At 44.0% G+C, this 16431-nt stretch overlaps 1 protein-coding gene across 5 annotated transcripts in view; it reads left to right on the top strand.

The window, feature by feature from the left end:
• The window catches only part of zgc:56231 (uncharacterized protein LOC406257 homolog), a 68617-nt gene that overhangs the window by 26575 nt on the left and 25611 nt on the right, over positions 1-16431 (top strand). For 4 of the 5 annotated variants that reach the window (XM_038809385.1, XM_038809387.1, XM_038809388.1 and 1 more), the window contains 3 exons: positions 1504-1615; positions 1738-1809; positions 6129-6275. In XM_038809385.1, the coding sequence (XP_038665313.1) occupies positions 1504-1615; positions 1738-1809; positions 6129-6275 (331 nt within the window). The remainder of the gene's footprint in view (positions 1-1503; positions 1616-1737; positions 1810-6128; positions 6276-16431) is intronic. The other variant, XM_038809386.1, reaches the window with a different exon arrangement.

The raw sequence follows: 16431 nt of genomic DNA, 5'->3' as shown, positions 1-16431 counted from the left end.
AAAGGGATGAAGACTTAAAAATGAAAAAAAGAGGTTCTGAAGTTTAATGTTGAGTCCAAAAGCTTGTAAGAATGCTGAGTGATGCTTTTCACCAAGTTTTTGTGTTGAATCTCACTGGAATGCCAAAGTAGGCTATGGACAGAGGTCAGAGTGGGAGCAAGATAGAGAATTGAAATAGCCAGTAATGGGAAGTATGCTCAAGCTTCCTGTCGCTTGTCATTTTTTTCTCCATTTTGCTCTCTGACCTTTTTCTGCCCATGGTCTGCTAGTGTTCCAGTGAGGTTCAATGCAAACCTGATGAACAGCGCCTTCACTTTTGATTCTGTACTTCAAGGTTCAATAACTTTAGGTTGAAACCTCTGACTCCATCATCTTAAACAAAAAACAATCTAGTTCTGATGGTTCTGGGTTCCCATTGACTTTAGTGTATTCATGATGCTTTCTCTCTTGTCTCTTCTGATGCCATCTTCAAATTGGTGCAACAAACTTCAGTCCATTCATTTTATCCTCTGTAACTGGGAATTCTTCCTGTGTTTTGTTATTTATTGACTGGCAGATAAAGTTAGAGTACCCATATTATTTTTTCCAATTAAGTGGCGATTTAACGTGGCCAAACACCTAATCTACATATCTTTGTGGGGTGAAACCACGCAGACAAACAGAGTTTGCATTAATAACTCGTCAATTGTGACCATGAATCATAGTCTTGACATAGCATCTCCTGAGCACATAATTCATCCATGCATGTGGTTCTGATTTAACTTAACTGATGCAAGTAGTACTTCGCCTCCCATCTAAAATTAGCACATGTATCAGGACCATATTATATGGCATCAACTGGCTAAAATCGATTGGATTGTTTTTTTTTTGATGAAAGGATGTTAACTTGGTTTTACTTCTCTCTCTTCCCCACCCACCCCATGCTTCCTGACCTGCTGAGTAGCAGTTCTTTAAAGTTTTATTTATAGTAATCTGCAAAATTTTGCTTTTTGGTATGAATGATCTGTTTATGGTAGTACTGCTTGATGTGGATGTTGATTGAAACATTAGGAGAAATTAGTTTTCTTCAAATAATTTGAACCAGCAGAATGGGGCCTTTTGTCTCGCACCAACGCCATCTCTGGTCCTCACGAGACACCCAGGATTTTTTAAAAAGTAGTCCTCGACACAATTGATAATGCTATTGGCTAATTCAACATGACCATTAGGATTGGGAGAAATTGGACAGACTTCTTGTTCAGGATTATTATTTGATTTTTGTTAGAAAGGGTACAAATGTTCTTTGTAGTTTACTGACATCGGTAGGGTTATCTGGGCCATAAGTAAAATAAAAATCAATTTGTTGGAATTCTGGGAACCTGGTTAATCAAGGGTAGGGGGCTTTGAAAAACTGCTCTTTCAATGAGCTGATTTCAATTCAAAATGTATGCATTTCTAACAGTTTCCAGCAACTAATTGTTGTATTGTGGCGGAAATCTAATTTTTAATTGTTTGAAATTTTAGATCTAAAGTGGATCAACATTACATGTTTGGATGAAGCTTTCAAATTCCTAAAAATAGGAAATAAAAATCGAAGTTTGGCTTGCACCAAAATAAACCAACAATCCAGCAGAAGGTATACGTATGAATGTTGCTACTTGAAATTGAAGAATTGCTTAACGAATGAAAAATTAAAATGGGAATTTGTCAAGAAAAATTGGGGATCTTAAAATCACTTGGTAATTTTTCTTCTTCCAGTCACAGTATATTTTCCATTCGACTGATGGAAATAATTGGTGAAGACAAGCCCCATGTAATAAGGACTTCGGAGTGAGTTATTTTAAAAAAATCATAATTATTCAATTTCCACATCATTTTGCCTTTGGACTTTCTTTGTATATTGAAGCTGAAACAAAGGGTGCAATTGAATCTGTATGCTTCTGTAGCAGGACATCATATTAGGATGTTTCTCTGTCAACAGGTAATTTAGGAATGTAGCAATTGAAATCTTGGCACCAAAGGAAGCCATTCGGCAGGAAGCCATTTAGCCTTTCGTGCTTTTGCTGGCTTTGAAAGAGCTGTTACTTCCATGCTATTGCCTCATAGCCTGGCAAAATAATTATCTCCGAGTATATGTCTAATTGTGGAAGTCTTGTGGGTAATGGTCCTACCTCCCTGAGTCTGAAGCTCTTGAGTTTAAATTCCACCCAGCAACCTAATGGCCAAAGGAAGGTGCGTTTGTAACCTAGCCGAACAGGTGAATTATTAGCCTGCAAATCCTTCCAACATGCCAATGGCAGAGTGGGAGAGAATCCTGTTCAGCCATGTGATGGAAAGAATATTGGAGTCTCTGCCACTATTATGGCTCCTGACAAAATGCATCCAGGTATGTATTACCCCAGAGACCCAGACCCTAGAGTTATCTGTGACACACCACCACATTTGCAATTGTCTTATGACGATCCCTAAGGAGTCTACTCTGGGAGGACTGCAGCGGATGGTGAGTGAACCAACGAGGGAAAAACAAACTTAACCTCATCCTGGCCAACCTCTCTGCTGCAGATGCATCTGTCCATGACCATATCCTTGGAAGTGACCACCGCTCAGTCCTTTTGGGGACAAGTCACATTGAGGATACTCTCCATTGTGTTGTGTAGCACTACCATCGTGCTAAATGGGATAGACTTCAAACCGATCTAAGACTGATCTAAGGGCATCAGGAGGTGCTGTGGGCCATCAACATCAGCAGAATTGTACTCCACCACAATCTGCAACCTCAGGCCCAGCATGTTTCCCCCTACCACCAAGCAAAGGATTCAACACTGGTTCGAAGAGTGCAGGTGAGCATGCCAGGAACAACACCATGCACATCTAAAAATAAGGTGTCAACCTGGTGAAGCTACGACACAGGACTACATGTGTGCCAAACAGCATAAGCAGCAAGTAATAAACCTAAGCAATTCCACAATAAACACATCAGAATCTAAGCTCTGCAATCCTGCACATCCAGCCATGAATGGTGGTGGACATTTAAACAACTCACTGAAGGAGAAGGCTCCACAAATATTACTATCATCAATAATTGAGGAGCCTAACATCTGTGCAAAAGACAGGGCTGAGGCATTCTGAACAATCTTCAACCAGAAATCCCGAGTGGATGATCCATCTCGGTCTCCTGAGGTCCCTAGTATCACAGATGTCAGTCTTCAGCCAATATGATGCACTCATGAAATCAAGAAACGGCTGAAGGCACTGGATACTGCAAAGATTATGTGCCCTGACCATTGTTCTGGCAATAGTACTGAAGACATGTGCTCCAGAACTTGCACCTGTAGCCAAGTTGTTCCAGTACAGCTACAATACTGGCATCTACCTGGCAATGTGGAAAATTTCCCATGTGTATCCTGTACACTGAAACAGGACAAATCCAATCCAGCCAATTACCGCCCTATCCGTCTACTCTTCCTGTCCTATCTGTCTACTCTTCATCAGCAAAGTGATAGGAGTCATCAACAGCGCTATCAAACAGCACTTGCTCAGCAATAACCTGTTCACAGACGCTCAGTTTTGGTTCTGCCAAGGTCACTTAGCTCCTGACCTCATTACAGCCTTGATTCAAACATGAACAAAAGAGCTGAATGCCTGAGGTGAGAATGACTGCCCTTGACGTCAAGGCAGCATTTGACTGAGTATGGCATCAAGGAGCTTTAGCAAAACCGTCAATGGGAGTTGGGGAAAACTTAGCTGTTTGGAGTCATGCCTGCCACAAAGGAAGATGGTTGTGGTGGTTGGAGGTCAAACATCTCGGCTCTAGGACATCACTGCAGAAGTTCCTCCGGGTAGTGTCCTCGGCCCAACCATCTTCACTGTTTCATCAATGACCTCCCATCATAAAGTCGGAAGTGGGAATGTTTGCAGATGGGATGATAGTGGTCAGCACTGCTGCCTCAGTGCCATGATCTGGGTTCAATTCCGGCCTTGGGTGACTGTGGAATTTGCACTTTCTCTCTGCGTGGGTTTCCTCCTGGTGCTCTGGTTTCCTCTGAAGACACGCAGGTTAGGTGAGGTTCCGCGATAGGGCAGGGAGTGGGCCTTGATAAATGTGCTCTTTAAGAGCATCCATGCAGATTCGATGGTCCGAATGGCCTCGTTCTGCACTGTAGGGATTCTATGTTTCTATTCAATGACTGCACAGCAGGTGACTACATGATGTTCAGCACCATTCGTGAGTCCACAGATAGGGGAGCAGTTGTGTCCAAATGCAGGAAAACCTGGACAATTTCCAGGCTTGGGCTGACAAGTGGCAAGTTATGTTTGCACCACAAGGACCAGGCAATGACCATCTACAAGAGAGGATCTAACCATCACCCAATGACATTCAATGGCATTACCATCGCTGAATCCCCCATAATCAACATCCTGGAGGTTACCATTGATCAGAAACTGAACTGGGCTAGCCTTCATACTGTGGCTACCAGAGTAGGTCAAAGGCTAGGAATCCTGCGGCAAGTAACTTGCCTCCCGATTTTCCCCCACCCAAAGCCTGTCCACCATGTACAAGGCTCCAGTCAGGAGTGTAATGGGATACTCTCTACTTGCCTGGATGAGTGCTGCTCCAACAACACTCGTGAAGCTCCACACCCAGCCAGAACAAAGCAGTCCTCCTGATTGCTCCACCTTCCACAAACATTCATGCCCTCCACCACCGAACAATGTCAGCCATGTGTACCATCTACACGATGCAGGGCAGTAACTCACCAAGGTTCCTTCACCGCTTCCAAACCCACAACCACTACCATCATAAAGGACAAGAGCAGGCGATACCTGGGAACTCCACCACCTGGAGATTCCTCTCCAAGTCACTTGCCATCCTAATGTGGAAATATCCAATGTTCCTTCATTGTCACTTGGTCAAAATCCTGGATCTCCCTCCGTAACAGCACAGTGGGTGTACCTCCACCTCTGCGACTGCAGTGATTCAAGAATGCAGCTCACCAATGCCAGCCTAATCAGCGATGCCCACATCCCGTAAAATGAATAATTAAAAACTACACTACACTTTTCAGTTAGTATGTTCTAGATCTCAACCCTCTGGGATGTTGGGGTCAAATTCCAACTTCTCTGAACAATGCAGATGCATGACCAAGGATCCGCAATGATCATAGATTTGATTTTTTAAATGTATTTTTGCAGGGTGTGTCCACACTGTGCAGACCTTCCTCTTGCTGTTCATGAGCTGGAGTACCTCAATTTTTATTTACCAAAAGCCTGCAACCTCGGTGTTCTCAAAATCTGCAACTAAAATGCTGTCTGCAGAAAGTAGACAAACTGCTTCCAAAAATTTCCATATGTTTCCCATATTTCATCCTCTTCTACACAATTAAGAAACTAAGAATCAGAGCTGCACCAACTGTTTGTTTTCTCCTTCGATTCCCTCTGCTGGTATATGGGCACAGTTGCCTTAATGGACAAAATGCATGATACAATTTTCAAAAAGCTGCAAAGTACTTCTGAAATCTAGTCACGTGTGCAACATTACAAGCAGCAGGGCTGCATGGTGGCATAGTGGGTTAGCCCTGCAGTCTCGGCGCCGAGGTCCAGGTTCGATCTCGGCTCTGGGTCACTGTCCATGTGGAGCTTGCACGTTCTCCCCATGTTTGCATGGGTTTCGCCCCCACAACCCAAAGATGTACAGGCTAGGTTGATTGGCCATGTTTAAATTGCCCCTTAATTGGAAAAAAATAATTGGGTACACTAAATTTATATAAAAACATTACAAGCAGCTGAATGATCACTATCTGTATATGATGTTGGTCGAGGAATAAATAGTGGTCAAGATGCAGGTGGAAATTGCCCTATTCCTTCAAAATCAAAGCATGGGATATTTTGAAACCCACTTAAACAACACACCCCTTTGCACACTTCATGTCTCCATCAAGAAGGTGGCATCTCCAGCAGTGCTGCATTCCTACGTTATTGTGTGAACTTTGTACAGCAGGCTGAGGCTTGAAACTACAAGTTTCTGCAAGAATCTTGACACAGCTGTGGCTGACACAGAGTAAATGAGTTCATAGCTTTGACAATATTTGGCTTTGAAGGAGAAATGAACTTCTGTCAATGGCTAAGAATTTCTATTTTACTGAACATAGGCTTTCCTTATGCGATTTGGCCGGGTCAGAACGATGTGACAAGGCAGAATCTTTTGGTGATCGACTGAAAGAAGCAGGAAACATTAATACTTCTCTCCTTATTCTTGGTAAATGTATTTCTGCGCTCAGGCAGAAGCAGCAGAATAAGTAAGTATGAAAGTAAAGTGGCTCTCTTGAATGAATTTTGTAAGTGGAATCAATAGACAAGTTATTATTGTGTTTTGAAACCTGGTTATAACTTTTTATTCCTCATCAAAACAGTGGGCTAATTATTATGTAGAGCAAAATGAATACACTGCAGCTTGCATTCAAATTCTTAAGAACCCGATTCTGACTTTTCTTGCAAGTCATTTTAAAACCAATTTAGTTATTTGCCTCATTAAATATATATATATATTTTAAATTGAAGATGCATACTTCTGGAAAAACTGGAGGATTCAGTTTATCTACTAATTTCCTAATCTGAGGTGGGAGACTTTCAAAAAAGGTACAGGTACTGATGTTATGATCCCAGTTGATACTATTGGCAGGAAGATCTCAGAATGGAACCCTGGCTCAAGACCATAACGCTTACATTTTAGAACACATGGATGAAGAGTCACAGGATAATCAATTGGCTTTAACAGCAAAAGCAATTTATTAAACATTAAAAGTTTGACTAAAATAAAACACACACCTTTACTACTTAGCTTCACAAATGTACACCGATCTAGCAGAGGTTACAAAATATGTCTTCTATAAGATTTTCAGTAAACGCAGTCCCTATAACTGTCAATCGATTCTCTATGGATTTCCCCCAGATGATTCACGGGTGTTTCCAAACTCTCGCCTCCAAGACTTGTTTTAAAATATTTTTAAACAATGCTTTCCCTCAGCTGACTCCATCGAGGATCTGCCTCCAGTTTTTCCATCGAGGATCTGCCTCCAGTTTTTCCAATTCTTCTCAGTAGTCCTTTCGTCTTGAATGCTTTATAAAATCGAGCCACCGATGTCCCCACAATTACAACTTTAACTACCGTTTCACAGGCTGTGGTAAAATATCTCAAACCTTTAGATATCTTGTTGGCTTCTCACTAGCCAACTTCTTAGGCTCTGTGACTTCAATGAACAGTACCCTGTTCCAGTTACCCCTCTCCTTTTAACTTCAGACTTCCTGGAAACTTAATTTCTTTAACTCTTTAGATTTCTGGCTCTTACCTATTACTCCATTGTATGGCTTTTCTTCTAGCAAAATTGATGCTCCCACTCTTGTCATGAAGCTCCTTCTACTCTGGTCGCAGTTAAAACTAAACTTTAAAAAAAGGTCTTCCCTAAAAGTGGCCCTGGTTGCCAAGCAATGGCTCACTTTTTTTTTTTCTCTGCTTTTTTATGTACTTGTCGTAAACTCTCTCAGCACTATTGAAGCACTAAATTAAACCAAGTTTACATCTCTAATTATTTCTAACACTAGAGATCACTTGAAACTTCTTCTTGAAACAGTTGTCCTATTGCCATAAAAAAGTGCATATTCCTGGATAACCAAACTTTCTCTTTTCTTTTCATGTACTTAATGATCTGTTCTTTGTTTAAAAAGTATTTTTATTAAGGTTTTGCAGAATTTTTCACAAAACAGTAGTGATAATAAAACAAACGAGTGAACATTAACATGGTGCAAAAAGAGAATATACAATAACAATGAAATAGACATTACCCCACGCAACTCAGTCTTCCCACACCATCCCAGTGAAGCACCCCCACCCCCGACGGATTGCTGCTGCTGACATTTTAATTTTGCCCGAGAAAGTGACGAACGGCTGCCACCTCCGAGAGAACCCTATCGTAGACCCTCTTCGGCAAACTTTATTTTCTCGAGGCTGAGAAACCCAGCCATATCGTTAACCCAAGTCTCTACACTCGGTGGTGGGGGGGGGGGGCTTCTGACACTCCAAGGATCGCTATCTCTGAACTCTGCACCTCCCGTGTGTTAAGCACCTTGGACATTGCCCTCGCAAACCCTTGCCAGAACACACTTAAGCTCCGGGCGTGCCCAAAACATGTGGACACGGTTTGCAGAGCTGCCCTTGCACCTCGTACAACTGTCTTCTACCCCAAAAAACTTGTTCATTCTCACTGCCGTCACCTTAAATTGACTTAGACTGAGTCTGGCACATGATGAGGAATTAACCCTGCCCAGGACCTCTGCCCACAGATCCACTTCCAACTCCTCGCCTAGCTCCTTCTCCCACTTGCCCTTGAGCTCCTCCACTGGGGTTTCCTCCGCGTCCTGTAGTTCCCGGTAGATATCCGACACCCACCCCCCCCAGGTGCTGGAGACCACCGAGTCCTGTATCCTCAGTGGCGGCAGTGTCGGAAAGGCCACTACCTGGTTTTTTTTTAAGGAAGGCTCGTACTTGCAGATATTTAAAGGCATTTCCCGGCGGCAGATTAAATTTGTCCTCTAGCGCCTTCAAACTGGGAAAGCTTCTGTCTATGAACAGATCTCCCATCCTTCTGATGCCTGCCCTCTGCCAGCTCTGGAACCCACCATCCATCCTACCCGGGGCAAACCTGTGATTGTTGCATATTGGGGTCCACACCAAAGCTCCCTCCACCTTCTTGTACCACCTCCACTGTCCCCAGATCTACAGTGTCGCCACCCACCGGGCTTGTGGAGTAACGGTTCAGCGCGAACGGCAAAGGAGCTGTTATCCCAGACTAGTACCTTCACATGACGCTGCCTCCACTGCTGCCGCTCCCACGCTGCCCCCCCCCCCCCCCCCCCCCCCCAATTTCCCACTTTCTAATCATAGCTATATTGGCCGCCCAGTAGTGGTTGCAAAAGTTTGGCAGCGCCATCCCCTCCCCTTCCCCCTCCCCCGACTGCGCTCCAACGCGATCTCTTAATGATCTGTTTGACCTGATCGCAGAAATACTTTTCACTGTACCTCGGTACACGTGACAATAACAAATCCAATCGAGATTGAAATAAAACCAAAACTGGAGGGCAAATACAGAAAATGCTGGACATAGTCCACATCTGTGGAAAAAGCAAAAAGTTGACATTTTGGGCCAGGGAACATTTTGAACATTATTCATTGAGCTGAAATGGTCAAAAAAAAGGTTTCTCTCTTCGTGGATGTTGCCCATCTTGCTCAGTATTTCCAGCATTTCTTGTCTCTTTTCCTTTTGACTTGTGATATTTGCACAATTTTAGAAAACCAAGCAGAATACAAAGTACAGAGGAGATTGGAAAAGGGAAACACCAAAATTACAAAGTATGAGAATAACGTGTGGGCACAGAAAGCAAATAATATGCTGGGACTGATCTGGAGCAAAAAGGCTATCTTGTCATGATGCAGGGCATATCTAAATGAATCTGTGGTCAGTATAATGAGGATGCTAATTATGTATGTAAAGGAATTGAATAGGATAAACAAACAGCTTTTCTTTTTGGAAAAGGTAGTCCGTGTTCAAAAGTTGAAAAATCACCAGGCCTCAGGTGTTGAGGGTTGTTGAGGGCTACATGAATGGAGATTGAAAAGGTTTTGACCACAATCTTCCAAGCCGCCTTGGATGCAGGAACAAGGCCAGAAAACTGGAGGATGTTACACTGCTGTTACAAAAAAAGTGGTTAAACTTAGCAGGCAGGATTCCTCTCTTTGCAACTCCGGGATTGCGATCGGGCAGAGCTTTGTGCCCAGTGCCAATTGTGACTCCAAACTCCGGTCCATCACTGGCTGTGGTATGTGTTGCGACCTGCACAGCAGATCCATGCAAAACTGTCATTTGCATTATCATTAGAGGGTTGGACACTTCATGCTCCACCCAAATAGATTTTTACGGGATGTGGGCTTTGGTGGCTAGGCCAGCATTTGTTGCCCATTCCTAATTGCTCCACCCCTCTTGCATGGAGATCTTACAGGCACAAATTAGTGCAAGTATTGACCAGTGGGGCCTTGGTGCTATGGATGGGGAGCGAAAGTCTAAACAAATAGTCAGAACCTACATCGTTGAGCTTGTTGGGGAGTAGCAGCCTGGGCTGGGAGTAGTAGTGGGGAGCATCTTGGTGCCAAGTCTGTGAACTCTGGGTGTCCCTCTTGGGATCAGGGTAGCATAGCGTAGACTACCATTGCTGCAGTCTCTTTTGAGCTACTTGGGCTCCAGGCTACTCTCACAGCTGTGTGCTGCTCTGTCCTTTGAATGCTCAGGGAGCCTGTGGTCATCTGGGAGCCTGTCCAGGCTGCCCCTCTGGATGCCCTCATACCCAGCTGTATTTTCAAGGGGGATGGGTGTGGCCAAGTGCATCAGGAGCCCAACAGGTTTTGGAAGTGCTGCTCCACTGCAGAAGAAACAGGGGATCAGCAGACCTCAGCCCAGCCAGCGCCCACCTGCACTGTGCCCTTTGGAATCCTTCCTGGTTCTGTGCCCCTCTTGGGGCAGAGGTGAACCCCATCCCTCTACATCACAGCTCTCTGCTGCTGGTGAGGCTGGCAGTGCTGACTGCCTCTCCCATGCACTGTTCAGGAGGGCAGGCTTTAGTTTGCAGCTGGGAGGATGTCCCTCTGCTCCTCACTGCATGGAGCTGTGGGTCCACCTCTGACCTGTGACCTCTAGAGGGGGTCACCATGGCTGTAGCATGTGGTAGGTGGAGTGCTTAAGCAGGCTCCTGTTAACTCCAGCCCCAGAGGTTACAATGCCAACTGGGCTGGGAATTGCTCTGAATTCACTCCGGCCGTGCTGGCCCGCTTGCATGTCCTGAGTAGCTTACCAAATAGCTCCCCCAATGGGAACATCAATTAGCAGGAACACCCAGGGCTGTCGTCGGGATGCTCAATTTTGCTGGCAGCCTGGAGGTTTCCTGACGGCGTGGGGTGACCCCACAATGGCAAACTCCATTGACCAGCCGGCAAGAAGGAGAATCTCAGAAATCTGGTTTGGCGGGACGGAGAAACCCACCCCCAGTCTCCCAAAGGGAGAATCCTGCCCAGCAAAGGCCAGCCAAACATCCTAATGTGGGGAAAACCTTGGAATAAAATTAATTGGTATTTGGAAAAAAGACTGCATGGATTTAAGTTATAGACCAAGTAACAATGGGGATTGGCAAGGGTATTACTGTACGCGCATATATTGACTTACAAGAGGCATTTCTTACAAATGTAATCGACTTATCAGCAGAATCACAACTGCTGACATTAAAAGGGCAATGACTATGGATGATATGTTGGCTGAGGGAAGAAAGCAGAATAATAGTGGTCATTTTTCTGACTATGGAGTGGTCCTCGGGATCAATGCTGAAACTACTTTACATTGTCATAACCGTGAAGAAGATGGCAGCAAGCATCAGGAGGATGTAGACCAAATAGTGAATTCCTATTGGGAGAAAGGGGAAGAGTGACTATGAATAAAATGTTACCATTTTAAAAGGGAAGCAGAAACGGGTATTTGGATGTCTTGCAATGTGGCAAAGCAAGTTGAGAAGAATTGTTTTATATTAGCATAAGAACTAGTTATTATGAGGATGTACATCTGGAGTGCAACATTACTGCTGGATTCAGGCAGGTGCTGAATCGCTAGCCACATGGCAGAGCTGTAAGAAATACAATTGGTGAGGGGCAGCATGGTGGCAGTGTGGTTAGCAGATTCGATCCCGGCTCTGGGTCGCTGTCCGTATGGAGTTTGCACATTCTCCCCGTGTTTGCATGGGTTTCGCCCCACAACCTAAAGATGTGCAGGTAGGTGGATTGGCCACGCTAAATTTCCCCTTAATTGGAAAAAATGAATTGGATACTCTAAATTTAAAAAAAAAAAGACATACAATTGATGGAATCCAAAATGCCCGAGTTTCAAATTTCTTACTCATGGGAAACCGAAGATGTAATATGGCTGAGTTAAAATCCATACATTTTAAACTGACTTAATTCTGAATTACATTGAAAAAAATCAGCTTTAATTTGTGCCAGAGAGAAACTGAATAGTGTGGGAAACAAGGGCCTCTCTAGCAACACATGCTCTGTTCCAGCCGATGGTTTCTGAGGCTGATGATGTCCGAGGCATTTGGGAAGTTTAATCCATAATGTGGACTGAACAGCTTTCAAAAAGGCCCCAGTGCCTATCATCTGCATCCTTTAGTGTGCAGGAGAGAAAGGGTTAACAGCTGGGTGAGTGAGAATGTCAGCAAAAAATCCAAACAAAATTCATATTTGGAAAAATTCAATGAACATATCCAGCCAAAATCAAATAATTGGATCTACCAATGAGTTTCATGGCCTGAAGCAGAAACCAGCTGCATCTATTGACTGTTTCCTGACAGAATATAAATTCGAGGACACTGATGAAAGGCTGTTGAATCAGCACATTTGGGGCTCTGGACCCCCTGAAGTTCAAAGATTTAATTTGAAGGGTCAGACTCTCCTATGAAGACTGTAGATGCTGTCAGAGCACATGAAGCAATGAGTAGATTGGTGAAAGGTGCTGACTAGCCAAACTCTGTAAGCGGGTCGATGCAGTGAAACAGCAACAAAGGATGCACACCAGATGGAGAGAAATTTGTGCAAGGAACTGTTTGCAGAATGAAATGTCTTGCAAGTGATTCAAATTGTCGAATTTGGGGAATGCCCAATCACTGGGGAAAAATTGCGCTGAACAAAGTAAAGTACACGAGCAATGGTTGACAGCAGCAAGGCAAATGAGGTTAAAAAGAAACTAAAATGGGGAGGAGGAGGAGGAGGAGGGGGTGGGGGTGGGGGGGAGGGGAGGAGGAGGAGGAGGAGGAGGGGGTGGGGGGGGGGGGGGGGGGGGGAGTGCTAGCGAATGCTGGCGAATCATGTGCACGTGTTCCGGTCTTGCCCAAAACTAGTAGAGTTTTGAACATCAATCGTTGAGACATTTTGAAGATCGTGGTCACTGGCGAGTAAGTTTGGGGGGGAGGTGGGGGAGGTTTTCTGAGGGGGGTTAAGTTGGGCAATGGTTGAAAAGGGAGAAATGATGAACTGTTTGTACTTTAGCTTTTTTTTGGATGGATATGTAATTTTGTTATGTTTGGCATTGAATATATTAAAAACAAAGAAACCAAAATCTCCATACCTAGGAGGATGACATTTTGAGAACACTAGGCACTTGAACCATGCAACTGCCTGCAATGACTGGATGTTCCCAGAAGAAAAAAATGTGCAACTTTCCGATCAGTGAGAAGATGGGAAATAAGCCCACAACCAAAAGTCAGAAGCTTGAGAGTACAGAGTAACAACATCCAATACCACATGATTTTTTTCTGAAAACTTGATGTTAACAGCTACCCAAGATGCTCTGGAACTGAAACCGAACAAATGACACATGGGGCAATGGAGATTCTGTAGCTCAAAACAACCCAATCCAAGGAATAAAAGTGAGTGAAAAGATATATACAATGTATGCTCTGCATCACTGAAACAGATGGTCCTGCTGGGGTTGACCTAGTTATGAAGGGCTACAGCTGATCTCTAAACCATGATGTTCATGCTGTGACAGAGGGTTGAAGACAGTAAACACATTGAAAAACACCATTCAATCAGAAGCATGGAAAATTGGATTTATGCCAATGTTTTTTGATACGTTGAATGATTAAGATGTTGGATGCTTTGAAGATTTTGGTCAGTAAATTTACAGATGATACGAAGATTGGTGGAGTTGTGGATAGTGAGGACGGCTGTTGTCGTCTGCAAAGAGACATGGATAAGATGCAGAACTGGGCTGAGAAGTGGCAGATGGAGTTTAACCCTGAAAAGTGTGAGGTTGTCCATTTTGGAAGGACAAATATGAATGCGGAATACAGGGTTAACAGTTGGGTTCTTGGCAATGTAGAGGAGCAGAGAGATCTTGGGGTCTATGTTCATAGATCTTTGAAAGTTGCCAGTCGTGGGTAGAGCTGTGAAGAAGGCCTATGGTGTGTTAGTGTTCATTAGCAGAGGGATTTAATTTAAGAGCTGTGAGGTGATGATGCAGCTGTACAAACCTTGGTAAGGCCACATTTGGAATACTGTGTGCAGTTCTGGTCGCCTCATTTTAGGAAGGATGTGGAAGCTTTGGAAAAGGTGCAAAGGAGATTTACCAGGATGTTGCCTGGAATGGAAAGTAGGTCTTGCGAGGAAAGGTTGAGGGTGCTAGGCCTTTCCTCATTAGAACAGAGAAGAATGAGGGGCGACTTGATCGAGGTTTATAAGATGATCAGGGGAATAGATAGAGTAGACTGTTGGAGACTTTTTCCCAGGTGGAACAGACCATTACAAGGGGACATAAATTGAAGGTGAATGGTGGAAGATATAGGGGGAATGTCAGAGGTAGGTTCTTTACCCAGAGAGTAGTGGGGGCATGGAATGTACTGCCTGTGTAAGTAGTTGAGTCGGACACATTAGGGACCTTCAAGCGGCTATTGGATAGGTACATGGATTATGGTAGAATGATGGGGTGTGGATTAATTTGTTCTTAATCTAGGACAAAAGTTCAGCACAACATCGTAGGCCGAAGGGCCTGTTCTGTGTGGTACTTTTCTATGTTCTATGTAATATATTGATTGAAAAAAGACCCAAACGATGCCCGATTGGCACTCTGATCTGCACCTCTCAAGGCTGACATGAAATTGTTTGCAGTGGTGTTAAATGTAAAGGCAAAGCAGCAGTGAAACCAAGCAAAGTTGTTGAAGCAGAGTTTCTTGTTCCTTCTGAAATGCTAACTGATTTTGGTCTCTGGAGTCCATATTAGACCTACACTTAAGCAGAAAAGATAATCAACGATGCCAGTAACTTCACAAACCAGGGAGAGAACATTGTACCCAACGAGTGCCACAACATCAAACCCAACTCCTACTACACATAGAAGTAGCACACATGTCAACTCATCGTGCTGCTATTAATGTCCAATCTAGAAGATGAAGGAACACCTGACAACATGAACAAAAATAAAAAGGTATAGAATTAGGAAAAGTGTTCAGTTTATTTAAAAGTTGGAGACATTATGAATAAAAAGAAATCTGATGAGAATGTTGCTCAGCACCTGACTGCAGTAAGATGTAGTACCCTGGATGCACAATCTACCATCAGTCACGTGCAGAGCTAGAACAAATATAATCACAATCGATGAAACTCCAGCAGTTTTGAATCCACGTGATTAACCATAACTAAGGTTAATGAAATCCAAGACTTAAGCCATAGGAAAGTGGATTTATGGAGTCTGCAAGATCAGAATGTGACATGTGAGGTGACTGAATTAAGAGGGAACTACTGTTTTAATTCCTGAAGGTGGCTTGTGATGCAAATGTTTGGTTTGTCGGATCTCTTTCCTACATGTAATGCATTTGCCTGCCATGAGTACTCATTAACGTAAAACTTTATAAAATTGTGTCCATCCTTCAAGATAAAATCCATGGCATATGTGAACCTTGTGGCATGTGGTTCATGTATGCCACCTTAATGGATTTCTTAATCTGCAGCATAATGGAGGGGAATTGGGCAGTGGCAGATTGTGTGGAGCCTCGGGGCTGGCAATGGCGAATCAGTTTTAAAAATTCATTCATGGGATGTGAGTGCCACTGGCTAGGCCAGCTTTTCCAACCCGTCCCTACTTTCCCTTGAGAAGGTGGTAGTGAGCTGCCATCTTGAACTGCTGCGGCCCCTGTGGTGTAGGTACACCCCCAGTGCTGTTTGGGAGGGAATTCCAGGATTTTGACCAAGCAACAGTTCCATTTCCAAGTCATGGTGAGGAGGTTGTGAAATGGGAAAAATTCTGCTATCCTCGGCATGTTGTGGGTGATGGGTGTAGTAATATAAGATTTTTTTTAAATAAAAAAATAAGAGGCCTCGTGGATAAGAGTTTTAACTGAGGGCACATCAAGATGGTGTCCATACTGCCCACATGTCGGTCCATCTCAGGATGTCAGCTGGCGCAGGGTCCTTGCAGGGCTTGGAGTTCCTCTAACATTTCTATTATCCCGTTTGAGGGTGCTATAGGGCAATGACAATTGGAAGGGAGGGTCGGAGCCTGAAGTTCAGCCAGAGTGGTGAGTTTAACACTACTCTTTTGCATGAAGTAAAGTCACCATAGTCTCAGATGACCAGAGGCTGCTTTCCCCTTTTTGAAGGGGCGGGCTGGGTGGTGGTGATTTTAACCAGAGGATCACCATGCATCAGGCGAGGGACAAGGTCTGACTGTTGGTGATTTTAACCGGAGGATCACCACGCCTCGGGCGAAGGCCAAGGTCGCGAATGCGTACCTTTGTGAGCAACAGGGATTGAACCTATCCAGTTGGCCTTGCTCTGCCTCTTCTGCTATTTTGGGGCAGCAAGGTGGCACA

This window comes from Scyliorhinus canicula, chromosome 10, assembly GCF_902713615.1.
Source record: "Scyliorhinus canicula chromosome 10, sScyCan1.1, whole genome shotgun sequence".
NCBI lineage: Eukaryota > Metazoa > Chordata > Chondrichthyes > Carcharhiniformes > Scyliorhinidae > Scyliorhinus > Scyliorhinus canicula.
This window is presented reverse-complemented; position numbering and strand designations above follow the sequence as displayed.